This window comes from Trichosurus vulpecula, chromosome 7 (assembly GCF_011100635.1).
Source record: "Trichosurus vulpecula isolate mTriVul1 chromosome 7, mTriVul1.pri, whole genome shotgun sequence".
NCBI classification, from domain to species: Eukaryota; Metazoa; Chordata; class Mammalia; order Diprotodontia; family Phalangeridae; genus Trichosurus; species Trichosurus vulpecula.
In genome coordinates, this window is record NC_050579.1 from 183,018,710 (window position 1) to 183,044,294 (window position 25,585).

The 25,585-nt window shown below is 39.9% G+C and overlaps 1 protein-coding gene across 1 annotated transcript in view; it reads left to right on the forward strand.

The window, feature by feature from the left end:
* Positions 1-25,585, forward strand: part of BACH2 (BTB domain and CNC homolog 2) — a 402,740-nt gene that overhangs the window by 302,558 nt on the left and 74,597 nt on the right. The window contains exon 4 of the mRNA XM_036768691.1: positions 6,029-6,283. Within this exon, the coding sequence (XP_036624586.1) occupies positions 6,041-6,283 (243 nt within the window). The 5' untranslated portion in view covers positions 6,029-6,040. The remainder of the gene's footprint in view (positions 1-6,028; positions 6,284-25,585) is intronic.

Below are 25,585 nucleotides of genomic sequence, written 5' to 3' on the forward strand. Positions count from 1 at the left end.
GACTGATGAAAATATCCAAAAAAGGGTAAAAAATCCTGCTTTAAGGTACTGAGATTGGTTTAGTTTGTATTGATGTTCAGTGCTAGGTTTATAAAAACACTTTCTTTAAAAGATAGTAAAATTGGATCACTCCACTTTTATAAAGAAGGGAAGGAAGGAAGGATGGATGGATGGATGGATGGATGGATGGATGGATGGATGGATGGATGGACAGACAGATGGACTAGGTGCCTACTATGTGTCAGGCAGCTAGGTGGCTCAGTGAATAGAGCTCTAGGCCTGGAGTCAGGAAGACCTAAGTTCCAATCTGGCCTCAGACGCTTACTAGCTGTGTGACCCTAGGCAAGTCACTTAACCTCTGTTTGCCTTAATTCACTGGAGAAGGAAATGGCAAAACATTCCAGTATCATTGCCAAGAAAACCCCAAGGACAGTCTGATCCATGGGGTCACAAAGCATTAGACACGACTGAATAGCTGAAGAATAAGAGCATGTGTCAGGCACTATGCTAAGTGCTTTATAAATATTATTTCATTCAATCCTCATAATAGCCCCAGGAGATGAATACTATTGATATACACATTTTACACTTGAGGAAACTGAGGCAAATAGGGGTTAAGTGACTTGACCACATCACATGGCTAATAAGTGTATGAGGAAGGATTTTGAACTCAGGTCTTCCTGACTCCAAAGAGTGTACCACCTAGCTACCTCTAGCTTACGTTTCGATGTTAATAACCAAGTTCCATACATTTATATTTTTTCCTCATCCAAAAGATAAGTGAGTATTTTGAAGTGATTCTTGTATTCTAAAATTTCTATAAACTTGTGTATTAGGAGGGCAGAGTTTATAATCTCAAAGAGGATCATAAACATGTCTGAAAGGTTCGGAACCGCCGGATATAAGAAACTCTCAACGTAGAAGGCAGAAGAATCAAAACATTTATTTAGGCTCCACAGTAACCAACCCATGAACCAGAAGCCCCATTTTGATATGTTGATCAAAATCTTCCAGGCCCAATAAGTACGCCTTGCAAGAGTAACCAGGAGGCTACAGAGAAGCATGATTGCGTAAAGCAAAATCATGCTTCCCCCTCGATGGTAATAAGATTACCCACTGGCCTGAAGTCTTTGTTCAGCTTCCTCCCGTAGATCAGCTCTGCTACTGGCAGCTCCTGCCTCAGCTGTGTCCGTGTCTGTAACTGAAGCTGCAACTGAAACTGACGATGTAACGGTCGCTGTAACTGACGTAACTGTCGTAACTGTCGCTGGCTCCAACCGGAAAAGGAAAAGAAGATCTTCAAGCTGTCCTCTCCCCTCTTATAGGGTTTTTGACATCATCAAGCTCCGCCCAAATGACCAGGGCCGATTGGTTCTTGAGTTGGCCCCTCCCCCTAGGGTAGAGGTTAACACCTCCCCTCAGCCAGCCCCATGACTCATCACACAGGAAGTTCTGGTCCTGCCCCGGAAGAGCAAGCCCCAGCGTCCAGGGAAGCTCAATGAGGTAAACTGAGTCATTCAAAGAAAACAAAGGCCATTCTGGCTACAACTTGACAACTTTTTTCTAAAATTCTTATCATCAGTACAAATTCAGTGTTTAAGTCAAAGAAGTATTTACTTAAAAACATGCCTAAAAAGGAAAAATATGGTTGGAGTTTAAGTGAAATAGTTTATATTTTGTTTTTGTTCGTTACCTATGAGGGATGTTATTATTCATTTCATTTCATCAGAGCATTCTAGACACAACAGTTTGTCTGAAAGAGTTAACCTTCTAAACTCATTCATGAATCAGAGGTCTTTTGGATTTTCCACTGAAGTTTTTGTACAGGCCTTCAGTTTCACACTTGTGCCTCTAGAATATCACTAAACGTTTTAATTTCTGAGTCATTCAGTATTCATCTATAATCAGACTAAGGAGTTAAAAGATAACGTGCATGGGGTTGTATTGTTTTCACTTGGGTTTTTCGAAGGGGTTGAGAGGTCCTTGTCCTTCTAATGAAATAATAGCAATGATACTTTAAGGTCCCTATCATCTGTGTAGAGCCATCTAGGTTGAGGCAACTGTTCCTTTTTCCCAAGACACAACAATCTAGAGGTCTCTGGCAGGATTTGCCATCCTTGAACAATATAGAAACAACCAAATTCTGCACCCTAGATTCGCAAGAATAATTACTTTTTAAAAAGTGACACCTTCTTCAGCTCAGCCACACCACAGTTGAGCTCTTCCCCAGGTTGACCCAGCTTGGCCCAGCCTTGTTCCACCCTATCCCCACCTTTAGTTTTCCTGGAGTCGCTGCTCAGAGGATGTCTTTGGATCTCTACTTCCCTACCGTAAGAACTTATCTCTGAAAGAGCATGTTTTGTACAGCTATCCTGAGGTAAAATATTTCTAGTTACAGTTCTGAACTTAACTGAAGAAAACTGGGAGAGGAGGGAATAGAGAAAAAGGTGCACACACACAACTTATTCTTTCTGGGCAAAAGAGGGAGAACCAGCTGAAACCAGAATTAAAACCTTTGGAAAGCTTCTTTCCTATCTAATTCTCACTATGTATATATGTAACATATTTTTGAATGCTTAGAGTAAGCACTCATTTTCAGATTCCTCTGGATCCTGTTACTCACTAACTAGAAATTACTTTGTTCGTTCTTTGGATGTCTTCTATTTCACTATGAAATTATAGGGGTTACTATGGCACTTAATATTGGCTGGCGTGTGTGTGTGTGTGTGTGTGTGTGTAGAAAAAGACAGAAAGCATAGTTAGGTACTAAAGCCTTTTTTAATCTTAGTGTGAAGTGGTGAGAGCGGTAGGATTCAGTTTGGTCCCATTGGTCCAACTGAAACATCAATGAATTGGAAAGGATTCCTACATAACCAGAGCTATACAGATAACTAGATAATTGTAGAAAGACAAGAATTTACAGATTTTTGGCGGGAGATTAAGAAACTAAAGATGTTGCACTCAAATAAAAGATGGCCAGGAAATAGATGGGATAGGAGAGAGAGTAAATCTGTAGACACTATAAAGGCTTGCAAGCTGACACAAGGAGATTAAAAAAGAAATCGTGGAGTGATGGGATAAAATTAAGAAAATCTCCAAACAAGGAAAACTGTAGGAAAAGCTTCCTGATAGATATTGATTTTAGACCAAAAGATGTCTGCTGAAATAACATAAAAATTCCCTGAAAATACAAGGGCTCCCCCAAGGTCTTTGGGCGATTTTAGCTTAAAATAGCATGAAGACTTTGGGGATGTGCTTTATGTGTGTGCATATGTATGTACATACACATTTACATATATTATGTATGTATGTATGTATATATCAGAAGACACTATCCTCTGCCTGTAAGAGGTGTCCTAGATGACCTAATGAACCCATTGTATATCTCAGATTCATTCCCTAAAATTTTATTTCCTCCATAGCAAGTTTTTCTCATCATAGTAACAGATAACTGATGTCTGTTGCTCAGTAGACAGTGAAGGAAGGGAAAGGTCTAGGGACACTCGTTCATTCAGTATAGATTTATTGAGCACATATTATGTTACATACTCAATGAATACCTGGGGATTGATTGATTGAGAGAATTGAATTTGATGGTGGAAAGGGTAGTAATTTTAAAGCTAAGAGTAAAGCGGGCAGTTGAGAGAACCCTGGAGATAATCCTATACACGTGAGTGCTTATAAGATGAAAAATAAAAGAGGAAGTGAAAATGGAGCACATATATCTTCTAAGTAATGAACAGTTTAGCACTAGTTTCCTCAGCACAAAGAGATGCCATGTAAGCTAAATCTCACAGCCTGGCTTATAGCCATTGCACCTAAATTATACCAGCCAGGACGTTCTTCTGATTGTAGAGAAAATGCATCCCAGGAAGGAGAGGGCACATCTGCCTCCCTGCTCTCCCCAGGGCTGCTAGGAGAAGTATTCTTTTGGATAAATAGGGTTTGGGGGTGATAGAGTTTTGGAGATGAGGGCCTTGCAGGGGTGTATTGGACTGTGATCTCATTGGTGTGGGGAATAACTGATGAGCAAACACCTTCTACCAATGCAGGTCACTGTCTGCTCTGCTTCTTAGTTTTAGAGAGTTTGTTTGGGCTACTGAGAAGTTAAGTGGTTAGCCCAGGGTCTTAGAGCCAGCGTGTGTCTAAGATGGATTTGAATCCAGGCCTACTGACTTCAAGGCTGGCTTTCTTTCCACTCTATCACGCTACCTCTCAAGCTTTCGCGTGTATATTCCAAAAACCGGTTTAAAGCAGAGCCAAATCCACACAAGTGGAATAGTGATGGGATGAGGACCATAAGGGTAAGTGCTTGTGAAATGTTTGGATTTCCTTAGATTAAAGGCATTGGACCTAAATAAGAATGTTACTATTACAGGTGTGCTTCACTCTAGCAATAGATTTTTTTTCTGAAAAAGTCACATGTAATTTGTATTATACTTTTTTTACTAAGGGAACTTATTGTTTAAAGAAATACAACAACAAATCCTTTTGTGAGGCAAAGAATCCTTCTCCAAGATGCATCATCACTCACTACGTAGTCTATCTTTTTTTTGGATCATCCTGATTTTATCATTGTGTTTCCTTAGAATGGATGTACATCCGTTCTTTTGGTAAGATGGTGGGGATTGTTAGTAAATCAGTGATAGATGGGTGACTACCTGTGAATGAGCAAAGATAAAGATATCCGGTTGTACTTCTTTCTTCAAAGAGCTACAAGTTTATCAGTGCAGTGTAATCTTCCTTCTGACATAGATCACAACCCCTCCACACTTCATTAGATGATTTCATGAGCTTCTGTGGCCCAAAAATAAATCACCCTCTGGATGACCAGCCTTCTTGTGAGAAGCCTCTCCAAATATACCTAAGGGGGTGGGGGTGGGGAGGTCCTCAATTGACAATCTGTTGCCACGTCCTCTATTAGCAACTTGGTAGGGTCTGCCAGACTCTTAGAGAATGCCAGGTCACCTCTGTGGCACGGCAAGGCATCAGAGGAGGACTTTAGTAGAAGAAGCAACTGAACTGTGTGATGAAATGGTAAAAGGTAGACATTAGTATCTGATTGTCAGAGTCATTTAGGCAGGGGTTGTTAACCTTTTTTTTTATCATGGACCTCTTGGACAGTCTAGTGAAGTCTAGATGGACCCCTTCTCAAAATAATGCTTTTTAATGGACAAAACAAAATACATAAATTTGCAAAGGAAACCTATTATATTTAATTATAATTATCAAAATATTTTTAATTACTTAAATATTGGTTCCCAAGTTAAGAAGGCCTGATTTAGCAGGGTCCCTTTTTAGTCCTTGCTAATATTAGGCATCATTACTAGACAGTTACAAAAAACTAATTCCCTAGTGTCTAAGCCAAATTCTGAAATCATACTGGTGATACACGTTTCAACAATTCATTCATTCGTCTAAGTGCCAGTGAGCATTCATCCACCCAACAGACATTTATTCATTCAGCAGCACATGTACTTCAGAGTTATTCTGTTGCTGTTCAATTCAACAAACATTTAGCTAACTTTCTTGTATCAGGCACTGGAGACAAAGGGATGAAAACAAGGTAGTCTCTACCCTTAAGGAGCTTATATTCTACATTTTTGTTAGTGAAAACTTCATTAGTTCTTTGTTTTGGACCATTCATGTGAATGGTGTGACCTTTTTTAATCCAAAAAAAATCAGGCTTCAAAACATTGAAGTATTGATACTTTTTAAAAATCCCATATCTTCCGTTTAAAAAAAAAAATCCTAGCTATATTTTCTACTGCACAAGAAACCTAATAAAGGAGAAGGATAAAGGCCTGTGATAGAAAATGTCTTTCCAGATAGTTTTCCTGAGCTTATTGTTGTAGCGGAGAATTAATGTGCTGATCAGCAGTTTCACCATTTGCTGCCTAGTTCACGCAGGACACAGAAACCATGATGTCATCTTTCTTTGCCTCTCTCATTTTCTCTCCCCCCGTTGTGTGTATGTGTGTCTTTCTCAAACTCAGATAAACTACAATACCTCTTATTTCTATTTTAGGGTGTGAACGGAATGTCTGTGGATGAGAAGACTGAATCCCCCATGTATGTGTATGAGTCAACAGTCCATTGTACCAATATCCTCCTGTGCCTCAATGACCAGCGGAAGAAGGATATTCTTTGTGATGTGACTTTGATTGTGGAAAGGAAAGAGTTCCGAGCCCACCGGGCCGTGTTGGCGGCATGCAGCGAGTACTTCTGGCAAGCTCTGGTAGGGCAGACGAAACATGACTTGGTTGTCAGCCTGCCTGAGGAGGTACGGTATTTTTATTTGTTACAGTTGATGATGGTGACCGGTCAAATGATCATGTTGATTTGTGCGCGTGCTTTAATTTGTGCGCATGCTTACTCGTCCAACAAGTAACACGCTGTACCCGTCTCACAGACCTATGATCTAAGCCACACACACACGGTAGGAGTGGGACGCGTGAGTCTCTGAGGTAGAGTTATGAACAAATCACCTTATTTTAAAGGAACGTGGCCTTCTATGTAGCTTATAGCCCCTTACTGTGTTCACTTAACCTTCTGGTTATGAGCATGCCAGTCCAAGGGTGGTACGGCTCTTGTTGTGGGATTTGAATCAGCGACTGTCGCTGTGACTTTTCAGTTTCGTTGGGCTTAAGGATTGTTGGGTTTCCTTGAGAGTGAAGGAACAACAGCGTTCACAGGACCTTCCTTTGGGGGGGCTGGGGGGAGAGCGGGAGTAAGAAAAACAACCAACCTTTCGACAGTCGCTATAACAAAAGCTCTCAAATGAGTAAACTTGCCCTGTTTGACATTATTGAAAATATAAGAACTTACTTCGTTCCTTTCTGCGGCTGCAAGCGGTAGGTCTGTGCTAGCGGGATGCTTAGGTGGCCTCGCAGGTTTTGACCTAGAGATTTAATTCAGTGTTTCTGTTTGAGCTTTAGAACCTCCTGGGGTAAGCTGCCCCATGGAAGGCCATGAAGTCCGTTGATCCTTTAAACCGTGTTTCGCCTAATTTCCTATCCTCTGACAGCTGCTTGAATCCTTCCCTGCCCATCACCTGATTTCTCTTTCCTAATGTGGATCATTTTTTGGCCTTTTGTTCAGGTTGAAAAAAGCCCATGGGGACCAGAGAAGGAAGATAAACATAGTAATGTCAAACATTGTGTCTAATGGCTTCCCATTGGTTTTCTCAGACCTCCAAAGGAACATCTTCACCTATAGTACGATTTGAATTTTTCTTTCAAACCTCGTCAGGACCATAACTTAAACAAATTCCTCTACGTGCCCAAAACAAATGATTTTACTACTGACTAACAGTGTAGTGGCAAAGAGTTTAAAAGCAGCAAATTAATGAATATCCAAGATTTTTATATTAATAACTTTTTAGGTCTGCTCTTTGGGGGTACTTTATTATCAATGCTTAGACATCTCTGTCTGCCAGATAAAAGTCTAGTACCCATTTGGCACATGAGTCAGCTCAATCAGTTGTAAAAATTATGATTTTTGAGGGGACATATTACAGGCAAACTGGGGAGGAATAGGAATAAGATTTAGGAGCCTTTTTTCTGTTCTGGACTGGCAGAAAATATTCTGCATTGAATCAAATTCTACCCCAATTTCTCCCGCTGAAATGCTTCATTTTGAACAATTCTGAATATCATCTCAGCTTTATAATTATGTGAGATTTTACTGTAAACCTTTGACCTAGAAAGGTCTAGCAGTGAGGTGTGGTAGAAATTGGAGATTCTAGTTAAGTGTTGCTAAATATACTACATGTATATTGCCAATTTTCGAAGAATTAGAATACAGTAAAATATATTTAGTAGGAAAATTATTCTAAGCACTTCAGGCCTTATAATGTCCCTAGGTCATTAGTTATCTCTATCTTGTTGAGAAAGGGCATGGCATACCCAAGGAGTCTCTTTTTTGATCAAATGCCTGATAATAGTTTATTTAGAGGAAACGAGATGGTCCGCTGGACCTGGAGTCAGGAAGACTAGAATTCAAATCCAGTTTCAGACGCTTACTAGCTGTGTGACCCTGGGCAGATCATTAAGCCCTATATGCTTCAGTATCCTTATCTGTAAAAATGAGAATAATAAAAGCATCTGCCCCCCAGGGTTGTGAAGATAAAATGAGATAATATTTGTAACATGCTTTGCAAATCTTACAGCATTATGTAAATGCTAGCTATTATTCCTATTATTATAATTTGCTTGTCATTGGTCTCTTCTTATATAGACAGGATAACACTACCCCCACAAAGTCCTGCTATTTTAATTTTCTGGCTATTTATATTCCAGATGAAAAGTCAACAGGACTGTATTGATTTTTTTTTACGTTTCTAGACATGTGTAAAGTGATCACTGGGCCCCGTGTGATCTCTACCTTCTATATCATTTATAGCATTCCATTTAGTGCATAGGTGAAGCTTTCTGCTCAGAACTTTATAATTACTTCATCTTACTAAGGGATAAAGATAAATTAAGTATGCTTATACTCCCCAACTTTGAATATCAGATCAGCTCAGGGAACTTCTCAGAGGTGGGCTTTTCGTTGTTTTTAATGATGTTTGAGTAGCCACAACATACAGGCTACATACATACATACATACTCCCACTGAAGTCTGTGATGCTATTGTCTTGCTTGATTCCATCGATAACTTCACAATTTTTAAAAATGGTAAGTAAAGCATAACTAACACAGCCGCAAACACATATATCTGGCTGCTGCTTCCCGAGACTTTCTGACATTTAATAGGGAAATAATCTCATGGAAGAAAAAAAACCCACATACGCGATTAAAACTTCATGTGCCTGGTCAGATGGCCCAGTTCACAGTAACCCCTGGCGCTGACCCATGATTATTCACGTCTCTGCATATCCTTTGACTGACTGAAAGTTTGCAAGGAGTTTCAAACCAAAGTGGAATCTTACATATCCCAGTGCAACCTTGGGCTACCATTCTTTTTGTTCAGCCTCATCTATTCTTGCTTTCATAAAATCCTGCCCAGAAAATCTGATTGCTGGCAGATCATCGGCTTACTTCCCTGAAAACCATAGGTATATGCAACAGGAAAGCCTCTGTCCACTCAAAATCTGCCTATTTCAAAAACAACAACAAAAAGGTAGCAAGAGATGCCCACTGCCCCCAAAGTCTGTTGAGGAAGATCTTGGGATCTTCCGTGGCCCAAGACAATAGAATCCTTGGTAAGCTGAGTCCCAATAAATAGCAATCCAAGACTGCTCAAAAGAAAGGTAAAGAGGTATTAAATGGCAAACATTTACACGGACTATTAGAAGAAATTTCTAACTCAATACAGACACGGAACTTTCAAAACTGGCTCCTATGTGTTAGCTAGCATTTATATGGCTCTTGGAGATTTACAAAGCCCTTTGCATATATTATCTCTTATATCTTGCTCACATGCCTTATGCCACTGTATATGCCTTCACCCGTGTCTCACAGGATGAGGCAGACTTATTCCTTACAAAGGCTAACTCCTCTGCCTGCTCAAATGATCCCATTCCATCCTATCTCCTTCACCATATTGCCCCCTATGTCATCCCCCCTCCAACACTTATTTACAATTGCTCCCTATCTAGTGGCTCATTCCCTACTGCCTACAATACGCCAATGTCTCTCCCATCCTCAAAAAAAAACCAAAAACATGATTCCTTCCATCCTCTAATTATTGCCCTATGTCTTTATTGCCATTTGTGGCTAAACTTCTTGAAAAGGCTGCCTACAATACGTACCTTCACTTGCTCCTCTCACTGTCTTCTTAACTTCCTACAATCTTATCTTCTGACCTTATCTTTCACCAAAACTGCTCTATCCAAAGTTACCAATGATCTCTCTTAGTTGCCAAATCCTTTTCTCATTCCTCATTTTTCTTGACCTCTCTGCAGCCTTCGACACTGTTGATCACCCTCTCCTCCTTGATACTCTTTTCTCTCTGTGTTTTCACTCTCTCCTTGTTCTCCTTCTACTTGTCGGTCCACTTCTTCTCAGTTTCCTTTTATCGATACTCATCCAGATCACACCCTCTAACCGTGAGTGTCCCATAGGGTTCTATCCTGAGTCCTCTTCTCTTCTCCCTTTTATCTTCTCTGTCTCATGGATTTAATTACTGTCTCTCTGCTGATGCTTCCCAAATCTACCTATCCTTCACCAGCCTCTCTCTTTACCTCCAGTCTCTCCTCACCAACTGCCTTTCAAACATCTCAAACTGGATATCCAGTAGACATCTTAAACTCAACATGTCCAAAACTTGGCTTATTATCTTTCACCCTAAACCCTCCCCACCTTCTATCTTCCCTTTTATTATAGAGAAACACTATCTTCCCAGGCCCTCAGGTTGCAATCTAGATTTCAGCCTTGACTATCTCTCAGTCCCCCATATCTAGTCTGTAACCCAGGCCAATCTATTTCTCCTTCTCTCCCTATTTTTTATACAATACACCCCCTTTTTTCATCTGACTCTGCCACCTCTCTGTGGCAGGCCCTCATCACCTCACACCTGACTGCCTACCTCAAGCCTCTCTCCACTCCCACTTGATTTTCATACCCCTTTATCTTAATCAAGTAAATTATTTTGGAAAACAAAACCCCAAGATAACCATGCTAAATATCACTTTTTCTGGTTACTAATTTCAAAGAAAAGCATGTAAGAGAATTGTTCAAGACAGAGTCTGCCAGGAAATTACATTTGTTCAAAAGGGACTCAGTGGACAAACTATCCAATAAATACCTCCATCCGATATACCTCTATGTATATAATCCTCCTTGTACAAAGTAGTCCTTGGCTGTACTTTACAATTTTAAATAAAGCAACAACTTAGCCTTGGCTGTGGGTCAGTGGAGTATCATCTTCTGGATGTCAACCATAGGAGGAAAAGTATAATCATAGACCAATGTTTCTCAGTTTCTAAGTCACAGAGAGCAGCAGCTTCATGACGTTCCTTAGAGAGATGTGACATAAAAGCCTCTACATGCAAATCTCCTTCAAAAATAAGGAGGGTGTTTGGTGTTCTCATAAAGAAACTCTACTTTGTGTTTACAACGTTTTTAAAAGTAGTATGTCAACAGTAAGCAGACTGTGCCATGGTACCAAGGAAGAGTTATACAAGAAAAGCAACATAAAGGATGTCATTACATATTTTACAAATGTAAAAAAAAGGCTAGTCATATGTCAAGAGTGATGAGTAGACATCCCAATTGCTCCACTGGTATCTACAGGAAGGCCCTACATACGATGCATGAACTTCATGGGAAGGATCAGTCAATTAATCAACATGTATTTTATTGCACTAAGAGACAATATACCAGTCCCTACCCTCAAAAATTACATTCTAATGGGGCAGATAACATGTATAAATAATAGCATCCAAGATAAATACAGAGTAAATGGAACATAACCTTAGAGGGGGTAGCATAGTAATTGGGAAGACCAGGAAAGAACTCTTAGAAGAAGCCAGGAATTCAGAGTTGGAAATGGGAAAGGATAACATTCCCGGCATGGAGAAAAACCATTGCAAACTCCCAGAGATTTATGGGAATATGTCTGTGATAATCACACAGGATGTTCAAGCAAAAATAAGTTGCTAGCGGCGTCGTTGGAGGGAGTATCAACATTAGTGAGATCACAGATTCCTGAAAGGATAAAAGCACCCAAGGTTCTGACCTCTTCCAGGAATGTGCCAGAGCCAGCTCTGACTGGCCAGTTGGGCTTAAGGATTTTCTACAACTTGGAAATCAGCAACATGAAAAGGGATGGAGAAGGGAGGAGTTAATAATGAAGATGAGACTTAAAAGTGTGTGATGGGTACTTTTTTCTGGAGAGTTTGTTGTTAAACATTTACCTTCCCACCTCTACCCCTTTCCCTCTGGAGTGCTTGGAAAGTGGTGCTTGACAACTCCACAGCAGAAGATGGGAGATTCACTCCAGGGCTGAGAAAAGGAGGACAAGTTGGTCAGCTGCAGCTGGGCCCTCGTACCATCTTATGAACACTTATCACAGGTGGCCAGTGGCAGCTTATGCATTTAACCTCTGGGAGCAGAGCCCCTTTTTTTCCAACAGAAAGAGTGACTCAGGGAACATCGCTAAGATTGAATTGAGGTTACACAGTTTTTAGTTTGTAGCTGGGGTACTGTAAGGAATAAATAATATACATCTAACAAAGGTGATTTTAAAAATGTGCTTCTAAAAAACAGAATTCTTACTAAAGAGAGGTACTTGAACAACACTGTGGAAACAATTTTAAAAGACTGGAGAGCTCTTACCAAAACAATGACCATTCGTGATTCCATAATAAAGTATACTATGTACCTAGAGAGGTAATGTATCCAAGATGCAGAATGAGACTTTTTTTTCTTAGCATGGTCAGTGTAGGAATTTATTTTTCTTGACTATGCGTATTATTTTTCTAAATTTTTATTAGTTATTTTATTTAATTTAATTATTTTACTTAATTTTTCTAATTTTTTTTTCTGCTGTTCTCTGTGACTTAGAAAACAATATACATTATTTTTCTCTTTTTTTCCTAATGGTGTGGCAGGGGGTGGGAAGAAGAGAATCAATTTTTATTCATTGAAAAAATATTCTTTAAAAAAGGAAAGTAATCGTCACTAACTTGAAGTGTGGGCCATAGGAGAACATTAACTACTGCAACACATGGCTCCCAACAAGGGCTTTAACCACATAAACTGAGTGATCTAGAAGCCTTTAAAGGAAAGAGAACTCAGGCATAATCTTTCCAGGAAGTAGGAAGGCTGGTCAGATTCTCATTTGAAGTTTGCCCCAGCAGTTGATACTGGCAAACATGCTTAATGCCACCAAAGCTGAGGGGCCCCATCACAGAACCTGGGCCAGCATTAGAACAGACAGACAGGCGTGAAGGGAAAGGCAGGGCTTGGGATGGTGCAGAGTGTTGGTCATGCAGTGTCAGGGCCCAGAGACTGATCACCTAACCCTCTTTTTCTCCCCTATCCTGACACGGACATTGCCTCCAACCCAATCCTGTCTTGGGGAAGGTACCTTCCTCCCTCATCCTAACCTGGGTAGGATTCAGCATTCAGGAAGTGTGCTGGATAAGAAAGACTTAATGGTAGAAGCAGCAGATTGTGGGAGAGGGAAGAAATGTTGGGCCAAGAAAGTAGACAGATTGCATGAAGGAAAGGAAGGAAAAGGCTGGGAGTGGAAAGGAATAAGAATTTGGGAGGGTAATGGGTGTGATATTTGTAGTTTCTGCAAACAAATATTTATAATTAGACCTCTTGCTTTATGGCCACAGTTTTGAACTGGCATGGATGGGAAGAATGGGATTTCCCTGAGAGTTGCCAGCTTCGAGAGTCTAAGAATCACTAGATACCATTGAATAGTCCAAACACAAATTCTGGGAAATACGGGCTATCACATAACCCTTCTGTGTCCATTTCAAGACCTTAAGAAAGTTACTTTGTGTGCCTGTATAGAGCCCCTAGTTTTTATATGGATATGAAGAAAGTGATAATGCCAATTACCAGCCGCATGAGGTGGGACATAGTAGGGATGGACGAGGGATCATCTGCGCTTTCTGTTCCATCTCTCAAAAAGTGAATGCTTTACAAACAATGGACATTATCGCTGTCAAAAAGGAGCCCAGCCCGCACTGCTGAGATACATTTTACCCAGAATTCCTCATTAACATCTATGGTGTAGATTTTCAAGACCCACTAATGAGACTGGACTTAGGATTGAGAATACCTCAGGTAACTAACTAGCCATGGAATACCTACTAAGAAGTTGTTAAATTTCCTGTTGATAGTCTTGAAATTTCTAAGTAATAGCTAACATTAATGCAGCTCTTTGAGGATGTACTTTGTTTTGTTTTGTTGTGCTCCGCACAAATATCTCATCTGATCATCACAACCCTAGTAAGTAGTGTTGCTATCCACATTTTACAGAGGTAGGCAAAGATTAAGTGAGTTGCCTGAGACCATGAAGCTGGTAAAAGTCTGAGGCTGGATTTGAACTCTGGTCTTCCTGTCCCCAGAGCCAGTGTTCTATCTGCAAAAGTAACTTCCAAGCCTCTGACGTGGCCTTCAGAGTCTAAATAGGTGTACAGTGAAACGCAACCATGTAAAATGAGAGCAAATGCTGTTCTAATTTGACTGTCAGGATGCTGCTGTTTGGGAAGGGGAAAATAATGTACCAGCTGAAAAAATAGTCCAAGCAGTAGTTAATCTTGAAACTGAAATATGTAAGCTGTTTGAAAACCCTTCCATTTTGAAATACAAGGGTCTTTAAGGCCTATTTAAAGAAAATGCTGAAAAATTGCATTCCTCTTTTAGCAATTGGGATAGAGCATATATGAACCTGAGACACTTGTGCATGTGAACAAGTGAATTTGGGTTTGTTTGGAGTTTTTTCAGTGACCTGATTTCCAAGCCGTTTTTTAAAGCCAACATGGTCAGTATATGTGTGTGTGCTGTTTCAACCTCATATGCTATGAAATAGCAACAGTATTTAACTTTTAAAAATGAATTTGTATGAAAAAAAGAGCTTACATTAGACAATTATTTGTCTGAAATTTGTTTTTAGCCATCATTTTCATGTATGTGTTGGGTGGGGGAAAATGCCCTTTATATTTTACTTCCCTTCTATACTTCTTTTGTGTAATTTCTTAGCCACGTCAATTAAAATTATTAATAGTCTTCTAGACAAAGTTCAAGCCTGTAAGTCCTCATTTGATCAGTATTCATAACTATTATTTTGTTCTATTCAATCACAGAATTCTGGCCTTTTAACAAGATACTTAATTAAACTTTTAATTCATGATAAGAAGTTAAATAGCACTTGGGAGAGGTTTTTTTTTTTTAATGGTTTCCACTTCCCATCCAGATCACACAAAAAAAAGGTGTGATAGAAAGGCATACATGGCTGTCGGCCAGGGTGTTGTAGGTCATGCCAATATTAACTGGCAGCAGGCCATTATCCAATTAACATTGCTTCATCGTTGCAAGTAATAGCTCTTGAGTAGATGATTGAGTCATTCTTGGTATAGTGGTACTTTACTTGAGAAAGAGCCAGTACTTCTTAGAATAGGTTTCTTACTCACTGTTATTACCTGCCCTACTTTGCCAATAAAAGTACAAGACCATTTAATCCAAATCTTGAGTCTAGAAACTGAACGGAAGAGAAACATTGATTATGTATCTCATTTATCTTTTACTTCCTGAAAACTGAGATTTCAATTAAACGGAGTGGGGAGGAGGGAGCTGAATTATAGAAACATAGAAATGCCCTGCTAAATATCCAAAGTCAAGGCCAAAAAAGTTGGGTTTTATTCTCATTCTCTCTCTCTCTCTCTCTCTCTCTCTGTCTCCCCCCCTCGCCTCCCCTCCCTTCTTCCCTCCCTCTTCCTCTTTCTCTCCCTCTTTCTTCCCCCCACAAATTCCTGGAGACCAAAGAAGTTACCTAATAACCTAATGGGATTCAGATTCCATTAAAGAACTTGGAATATCTCCAAACTCCTCCAGGCTGCAAGCCCATTGTTAGAGTTTTTCATGACATTTCTGGGTGTGTAGTTGTAATAAGTAAAGAGCTTTTGAAAGAAATTCACTTTGTGGTAAGAACACCTGGAATTGCTGAAAAAGCTCTGGGGAACTCTTTTCCTTGATGCACATCAGCAACTCGTCAAAAACTTATAGTTTCAGAGATTTTTCTGGGGTACTGAAAAGCAGAATATAAATCTGTGTCTTCATGGTCATGAGACCAAACCTCTGCCCACTATGCCAGGACACCTCTAGGAAGATGAAACCCAAGGTTACAATTATTTTTCAATACAATAGATCCTATCTAAGCACTGGAAAGGTATGGCCATCTAGCCATCTAGTGATTGCAAATGCATGGTAATTAAAATTGAAATATCAGGCACTGAATGTTATAGTTCCGATTAGTTTGGATTTTCTAAATGGGTCGCTTAATAGTCAGATGTTTGGAAATTTGGTGGTTTTGCCTGGAGATTTTTAAGTGGACTGATTAGATGATAACAGTATCTTCATTTCTTATGTTGTCTCTATCATCTTACTTTCCCATTAACATGATACATTCGATAAAATTCATCACCTTGACATAAGCCCCTGAAATCTGTCTACTCTCTTCCTAAATGATACTGGCTCTTTCTCCAGGATTTGTAAATGACTACAAAAAGAACTGTATTCTCAAAGATGGACTTGGGTTTCTAGGCTGGCAAAAAGCTGTGTGTTAGAAAGTTAATGCATTCAGCACCCTGGGTGGGATGGAGCCAGGCATCCAACATGAGCACATTTCTTGACTGGCAGCAGAGAGAAATACTGGCAGCTGTTCCCATACAAGCCAAGAAGAAACCAGCCGGGATTTTTTTTTTAAATCTGGTATTTAGCCAACGTAAGGATGACTCGGTTTAGAAGAAAATCAAAGAAAGGATACAGGAGGTCAACAATTACAGGCCTCCGACTGGTTAAAACAGAAAACCTCTTTTTAATCCTAGGTTTTTTTAGGTTTTTAATACCTCTCCTTTAAAAAAAGAAAATAAATGCTCTTCTTTTTCCTCTTTTGCCTTTCCTTGTATCGTCCCCTTTGTTTTCACTTCCCCTGTTTCATCCTATTTCTTATTTTTGCTTTTGCTTGCTTGATTTCCTGATCTTTTTTTATCTTTCATATGCAAAACCAAAAGATATTCTTCCTTCTAAAAGCTCCACATAGATCATATCCCTTGCAAGAATGAAAAGAATGGAACAGATCTCTGCTAATAAATGAATGCTGACTTGTATCTGTTGAGTCTCCATAGAGATTTTTCTGAAGCCTTGCCTTAGTTGTTATCTAGACCAAGATAGGGCCAGGATCTTTTGCTATCTTCTACTGGAAAAGGGCGGAGAAACCAAGAAAATCAGCCTAAGATGTAAAGAGCTGATAGGAGCTAGTAGCCCCTGCGATTATTTAAAGATGCACATTAAGAACTCTTCTCCTTTGTAAGTAGTTCTTCCTTTTACCTTCAACTTCTATCCCTAGGTAAGTAGGCCCAGTTCTTTTTTTCCCCTCCAGTCAGTAATTCTTCTTTTGGTCTAAAAGAGGTTGTAAGAATACTCTTATGCTTTGGACATTTGCCCAAGGAAACAGAAGGATCCATCCCTTCTCCCCATTCACACCACAGACACCCTAGTTTAGACCCTGTAACCTCTTGCATACACTATTGGAAACAGCCTCCTAATTTGTCTCCCTGAATCTAGCCTCTTTATTTTCCTATTCATTCTCCACAAAGCTGGCAAATCGATATTTCTAAAGCACAAATATAACCATGACAATCCCCTGCTCAGGAAGATTCGGTGGCTCCCAGTTACCTCTAGCACAAAAATCCCCATGCAAGGAATGCTTTCCACTGTCACATCTACCTCTTGGAACCCTTAGCTCCCCTTAAGGTTAAGCTCAAAAGGTCATCTCCTACAAGATAAATACTTATGGCAGCTCTTTTTGTGGTGTCAAAGAATTGGAAACTGAGGGAGTACACATCAATTGAGGAATGACCAATGGTGCTCCACCCATCCCCCCAATTTTTTTATCTTGCATATGTGTTATATTTGTTTATCTGCATCCATCATTTTTAAGGGCAGGCGCTGTTTTGTTTTTGTCTTTTTAATCTGTCTCCTAACAGTACCTACAGATGGTAAGCACTTTGTAGATGCCTATTGAGCTGTGTTGAATTTCGAATTCTGTTGAATTGTGAATCACCAGATGAACTGTAACCTACAAATAGAAAGGTATGAGTCTGCAACTGGCCAAGAAAGGAGACTCATGATGAGAGACAGCAAAGGAGAAGAGAGTGAGTGAAGTACAAGCCAAAATATGAGTTGCACACGTTTTTAGAAAGCAGCAGTTTCTAGGGTGATAATGGGCAAACACCTAGCTTAGGAATATACCGATGAGTTAAATCCATCAAATATTCAAGCTGCTCTTGCTGAGGAATTTGAAATTTATGTCAGGAGCTTCAGTTGCCATTATTTATGGGTCATAAGAGAAGATGTTGACTAGCCATTGTCTCTCTTCAGTGAGGACAGAAACAAGAGCAAACAGACCTGCAGCTAAAGCATAAAGGGATTTGAAGTAGGGAGGATTTTGTAACAAAAAGAAATTTTGATAAACCCTAGAATAAGATACTAAAGAAAGCTCTGGAATTCCCTCTGTTGGGTACATTTAAAAATAGAGTAAATCATCTTCTCAACTGGATGGTTTCGATGCGGACCTTTATAGAGGCAGAGATGTGAACCACTAGACCCTTAAGATCCTTTTTTGTCCTGGTAATTAGCAATTTTAAAAATCATTTCCTATTTACAAATCCCTGTACTGTGTGCAAAGGGGAATTCAAAGAACAATAAAATGCAGTCACTGCCTTCAAGAAGTTTATAATTCAGTAAAGCAAAAATTTATCAACAGATTGGAGATGGAGGGGGAGGGAGAGGGAGGAGCCATAAGGATATAGCCAAGATGGTGAACCAAGGAAATTGGAAGGGTGATGGTGCCTCTGACAGACATAGGAAAGTCTGGAAATAGGATGAGATGGTTTTGGGGGAAAAGATAGTGATTTCTGCTTTGGACATGTCACCCCAGCTCACCTCACTACACCCCATCCCCCCTGAACTGATAAACTCCAGTGTCTCCGTATTACCTCCAGGATCTCTGTTTGGCATTTAAAACTCCTTAGAACCTGGTTCTTTTATAAATTTAAAGGCTTTCTACACTTTACTCCCCTTCACATGCTTTATGATCCAGCACCACCTCTTCCTCTCAGCATCTCTGACTTTCTTTAGGACTCAGCTCCAATCTGACCTTCAACAAGAGGCCTTTTTCAACGCCCCCCCGCCCCCGCCGGCTGCTGGTGATTTCTCCTCTCATGTTAGCTTCCATCTCTTCTAAATCTTATCTTGTATGTACCTACCTCATTTAAATGTCTACCCCATTAGAACACGAGGTCCTTGCTGTAAACTGGTCCAACCATTATGAAAAGCAATTTGGAACTATGCCCAAAAGGCTATTAAACTATGCCTGCCCTTTGATCCATTGATCCTGCTACTAGGTCTCTGCCTCAAAGAGATCAAAGAAAAATACTTATGGCAGGTCATTTTGTGGTGTCGAAGAATTGGAAATTGAGGGAGTGCCCATCAATTGGGGAATGACTGAACAAGTTATGGTATATGAATGTAGTGGAATACTACTGTGCTACAAGAAATTACAAAGGAGATGGTTTCCAAAAAAAACCTGGGAAGACTTGTATGAAATTATTCAAAATGAAGTGAGCAGAACCAGGAGAACAATTTATACAATAACAACAACATTGTAAAGACAAACAACATTGAAAGACTTAGAACTCTAATCAGTAAAATGATCAGTCACAGTTCTAGAGGGCTGTGCCCCACCAGATAGAAAACCGATGGACTTGGAATGCGGCTTAGAGTACGTTTTCTTTCTTTCTTCCTTTTACCTTTCTTTCTTTGTTCTTTCTTTCCTTCCTTCTTTCCTTCCTTTTGTTTCACTATTTCATATATATATGTGTGTGTGTGTGTGTGTGTGTGTGTGTGTGTGTGTGTGTGTATTTGTGTGTGTATGCACATATATATTTTTAATGGTTTTTATTTGTCTTGCCTTCTCAATGGGTGGGGGAGGGGAGGTGAGAGGGAAAGAATTCAGAACTGAAAATAAAATAACATTGAGTTTAACAAAAAAAGGACTGTGAGCTCCTTAAGGGCAAGTACAGTTTTCACCTTTCTGTGTATTTCTAAACCTTAGCATAGTGGCTGGCATATAGTAAGCATTTAATAAATGTTTACAGACTTGACTTGAACCCCCAAGGTCAGAATAAGAATGAAAAAGGTTCAGGAGTGTGCTAGTGGAATTATGAGAGGTTGCGATCACAAAGGGGAATTTCAGAGTTCCTGATCTTAGAGGTAGAGTAGTTTCATGTGATGGTGAGGTCTTAGGTGTGACACTGTTGTGGGTGACTGAGGTAGAGTGGAAATGGCAGTCATGGGAACTGAAGAGGTTGATGAACTGGGAAAACAAGGTGTTAGAAAAGCTATCAGTGTAACTACTGAAGTCACTAGAGATGATGGCAGGGGGAGAGTTGGACACAAAGGGAGCTCTTATTTTATTAGGGAATGGGACAAATATTTAGAAAGGGTAAATACAAAAGTAAATAAAAATAATACCAAATAACTTCTGGAGGTAAACAACAGTAACAACTTGGGCGGGGAAAGGGTAATCTAATTTGCTTTTCTTCATCCTCATCCTTCTTGGCATTTCTGCAGCTTTTGACAATGTGGATCTCCCTTTTTTCTTGAATGCGTTCTTCTATCTAGCTTTTCAGGACTCTGCCCTGATTTTCTTCTATGCCTGACTGTTCCCTCTAAGCTTCATTTGCTGCATCCTCATCCACATCATGCCTGCTAACCATGGATGACCTCCAAGACTGTCCTAGACCTTCTTTTCCCACTATGTTATCTCACTTGGTGATCAGCTCCCTTAGGTTCAGTTCTCATTTCTGTGCAGATGATTCCTATGTCTGCATATCCAACCCTACTCTCTTTCCTGAGATCCAGTCTTAAATCACAAACTTCCTCTTGAATATCTTGAACTGGATGTCCCATAGACATCCCAAATGCCACTTATCCAAGACAGAATTCATCATCTTTCCCAAAACCTTCCCCTTTTCCAGACTTCTTTATTACTGTCAAAGGCATGGTCATCCTCCCAAGTCATCCATTCTCACAACCTCAGTGTCATCCTTCATCCACACTCACTTCCCATATACAATCTACTTGTTATCCAAACTTGTTGTTTCTACCCTCACATTTCTCACATATATCCCCTTCTCTGCACCCAACACAGCTGCCATCTTGGTACAGGCCCTCCTTATCTCATGCCTGGACTATCACAATAGCCTTCTGGTTATTTTCTTTGCCTCATTTCCTTCCCCCCTCCAATTCATCCTCCTCTCAGCTGCAAAAGTGATTTTCCAGACGGGTAGGTCAGACCATATACAGCTTGCCTCCTTCCTACATTTCCAGGGTTTTACTGTCTACCAGCAACACCATCCTTTCTGCTGTTACTTACAAATGACACCCCGTTCTTCTGACTGTGCTTTTTTTACCCGCTGTTTCCCATGCCTAGAATGCCCTCCTTCTTCATCTCTACCTCCTGAATTCCCTGGATTCCTTCAAGACTGTTCAAATCCTTCTGTATGAGGCCCTTCCTGGTCTCCACCCCTTATCCCCAACTACTAATGCCTCCCCTCAGAGATTAACAACTAATAAATGCACTTACACTGTATCTATTTTGAATGTGCAGTTGTATTTCATTTGGGTTTTTTTTTCATGATTTCTCCCCATTAGTGTGTGAGCTTCTTCAGGGCACGGAACATGGGGTTTTTTTTCTTTTTCTTTGAATAGCCAACATTTAGCACAGTGCCTAAAACAGGGGTGAAGAACCTGCAGCCTCGAGGCCACATGTGGCCCTGAATCCAAACTCCACAGAACAAATCAGGATTTGGGGAATTTGAGAAACAAATGAGGATTTGTTTTGTGAAGTTTGATTTCAGTCAGACAGCCACACTTGAGGACTGAGAGGGTCACATGTGGCCATGAGACCACAGGCTCCCCATCCCTGGCCTAGAACATAAGTGCTTTAAAAAGCTTGTTGACTGACTAAATTCTAGACATAGGTGACCCCCGTTCAAAGGCATGTAGGTGGAAAATGGAATGTTTTATATGGGAAACAACTACCCAGGCAGTATGACTTAAAAGGAGTGTGTGTAGAGGGAAGTAATATGAAATAAAAACTAGAGAGGTAGATGGAAGCCAGATTGTGACAGGCTCTAGATGACAGTCTTAGGACTTCATATTTTATTCTAGAAACAAGAGAAAGCTATTGACAGTTTTTCTCTGTTTTAGGAGTAACAGCTTGATAACTATGTGGAAGATGGTATGGAAGGGAAAGAGACCAGAAACAGAGAGAAATTAGTAGATTATTGAAATAGACCAGCCCAACTCTGATGAGAACCTGGCTAGGGGAGAGGCTGGTGAGTGGAGAGGAAGTAACAGATGCAAGAAAGAGGGAAGTAGAATGAACAAGACTTACTAAATAATAAGATAGGGAGAAGTGAAGGTGAGGGAAGAGTCAAAGATGGCTCCAATATTGCTAATATTGGTGGCTGGAAGGATAGTGCTGCCCTCAACAGAAATGGAAAGCTTTGGTAGATGAATACATTTGAGTAGAAATATATTGCATTCAGTCTTGGACATTTTGAGTTTGAGATGCCAAGGGGAACATCCAGGTGTAAATGGAGCACAGGAGAGAGGTTAGGGCTAGATGTATAGATTTGTACGACATCTGCACAGACCTAATGACGGAACCTAAGGGAACTAACAATGTCACCAAGAGAGAGGATATCATAACAAGAGAAGAGAACCAAGTTCAGAGCCCTGGGAGATGCCAGCATGAAGGAGATCATAAAGGAATGATCTATATAGGTAGAAGGAGAAGCAAGAGAATGCAGTGTCATAGAAGCTAAGGGAGGAGAGAGTCTTCAAGAATAAGGAGTGGTCAAAAATATCAAAAGCTACAGAGGGGTTGAGTAAAATGAGAACCAAGAAAAGGCCATTGGATTTGGTGGCCAGCCTTAGAGAGAGCAGTTTCAGTAGAGTGGTATGGTCAGTCTGCAAGAGATTGAAAAGTGGAAGATGAAATGAAGACATGTACATAGACATCCTTCCCAAGTGTTGGCTCTGGGTGGGAGCAGAGATCTTACAGGGCAAGCAGTGAGATGTGCTGGATGGAGCCTGGATTTAGAATTAGGAAACCTAAGTTCAAATACCACCTCAGACACTTACTGTGTGACTGGGCAAGTCACTAAATCTCATTGTGCCTCAGTTTCCTCATCTGTTAAGGAGGGGAGTCTGTACAGCCCCCTACTCCTCTAAATCTATGAAATTATGACAGTTATCCCATAAAAGACACAGGATAATAGTTTGAGGGGATATCAAAGTCAAGTGAAGTTTTTTTTCTTGTTATTTTTTAAGGCTGGTGAAAGCCAACGCATGTTGGTCGGTAGTAGAGAAAGAGTCAGTGGGTAAGGCAAGATTAAAGGCGAAAAATAGAGTGCTCAGGGTGACAACTCTCAGAAGAGATGGGTGAGATTCGGATCGAGAGCACAGATGGAGGGATTGGGTTTAGCAAGGGCCACTTCCTCATTAGAGTCTGGAGCAAAGACAGACAGAATGAGGTATGATAATGAGGGAGTTTGAGATAAAGAATAGGAAAGATGAGAAAGCTCATAATCAGTAGTTTCCATTTCTCATCAAAGTAGGGGGTGATGTCTTTTGAGGTGGAGAGGGAAGAGCTGTGGTACAAGAAATTTGAAAAGAAAGAAAGTGTAAAATAACCATTGTGAAAATTGTGATAGGACCAAGAAGAGAATAAAAGGATCACCATGCAGTCACGATGGTCCCATCAAAATTAGATAATGCAGATTTGTAGTAAACCAATCTGCATGGTTACATGACTTTCTGCAGGAGGATTCAGCAACACATGATGTTGCCTGGTTCTGGTTTAACTATAGTGTCAGGACTTTAAAGAGAAGGAAGAGAAGCCAAAGTAGGTTTATTAGACTGGGAATAATGAGAGACAAAGGGACTGGTATTCAGGTTGAGGACAAAGAATAGGTTTAGGAGCAGTGAAGTGGAGGAAGAAATTGAGGGGTAGCAAGCTGGGGGTCAGAGGGAATAACTTCATAGACCTGGGTCATGGAGTGGGTTGTGGGTAACGGTTGGATCAAGGATATGAGCATCCCTGTGAGCAGATGAGAAAGAGTGTAGATGCAGCAGAATTTGTTAGAAGGTTGATAAATGTTCGAGGGTGTGTGTGTGTGTTTATATGTGTGTTTAGAGAGGGAGCAAGACTGCAATTGCAACAAGGTGATGCAGGTGTGATAGATCTGAGTTTAGGTGGCAAAGGGACTGTGTGGATGTGGGTGTGAGACAAGAAGTAGATGCACTCGTCTTCCTGGAACAATGCCTCAGATGTGAAAAGCCTATGGGGAGAGGGTGACCAGGGGTTCAGTGTCTTTTGAAGAGAGCTAGTTTAGTATAAGAAAAAATTAAAAGACAGTAGGCTTTAGAGGTAGGGAGAAATAGCAGATAAGACAGATTTTCACCCAGGCAGGTAGGTAGTAGTTCTGAATCAGCAGAATTCTGGGAGCAGGATATTGGAACTTTATAAACATAGAGTAGGAGACCTAACAACTAGACAGAAACCTGCAGCAGAAATAAACCCTAAGTTTCTAATTAGAATGTTTGTATGATGGACCCTTTGCAGGTTACCAGACATTTCCTCCATAGAAGGATCTGAGCTTATTGCAGAAAGAAGGGACTGGAGGTATCACACACATTGAAAGCATCAACAGTTATATTGATGATTATCCGTGGTTTAGGAACCATTTGATTCCCAACATAGTTCTAGCACCTTAACTCTGGAAAAAGAAAGGTAGCACTTAGAGAGGAAAATGGGCTGGGGCCAGGACTGAGCAGACCAGGCTATGTCAGCTAGATGAACTGGGATCTTTCAATGGTCTCAAACTCCTCACTGCTACATTATAGTATTCCGTTACATTAATATGCTACAATTTGCTGAACCATTCCCCTATTGTAAATTTAGGTTGTTTCTTTTTTGATGATTATATATAATCCTACCTTAAAAAATATTTTGCACAGAGAGCTCTTTTTTGTTGTTTTTTTGTAGCACTTTCAGGGTATGTTCCCAACAACAGAATTATTGGATCAAAGGTAATGCTTTTTCTTTCCCTAACTTTTACAACTTTTACTATTTACTGCCACATTGCTCTCCAAAAATAATCTACGAGTTTGGAGTTCCACTAGCAGTTGAGGTTCCTTGCTTCTGGTTATTTTTATGTGTGTGAAGTGAACCCCAAAGGTGTTTTAATTTGCATGTCTTTGATTGTTATTGAGGTTGGGCATTTTTTCAAATGATTATTAACAATTTCTGTTTTTCCTTTGGATAATTGTCAGTTTATTCCCTTGGACCATTTAACTATTGTGAACCAGTAATTACTACTATAGCTATTTAACAACATCTCATATATTTGAGATGCCAAGTTTTTAATTTGTCATATTTACCATAAATATTTTTCCAATATTATTTTTCTTTTTTATATTGTTTTTGTTCTATAGAAATTTTTCAGTGTCTGAGATGCCAAGTTTTTAATTTATCATATTTATTGTAAATATTTTTCCAATATTATTTTTATTTTTCTTTTAATTATATTGTTTTTGTTCCACAGAAATTTTTCATTTTCCTGTAGTCAAGCAGATCTCTCTTGTCCCTCCTAATATCCTTTCTGTTTGTCGAGTTGGAAAAAACAATCATCTGTCCACAATTGAGATAAATGCTTTATTCTATTTTCTTCCATCCTCTAAGCCCATCTCTTTAATATCAATATATGCAAATCATAGACCACAATCACGAAAATTAAAATTATACAGAAGAGGAAAAATACATGAT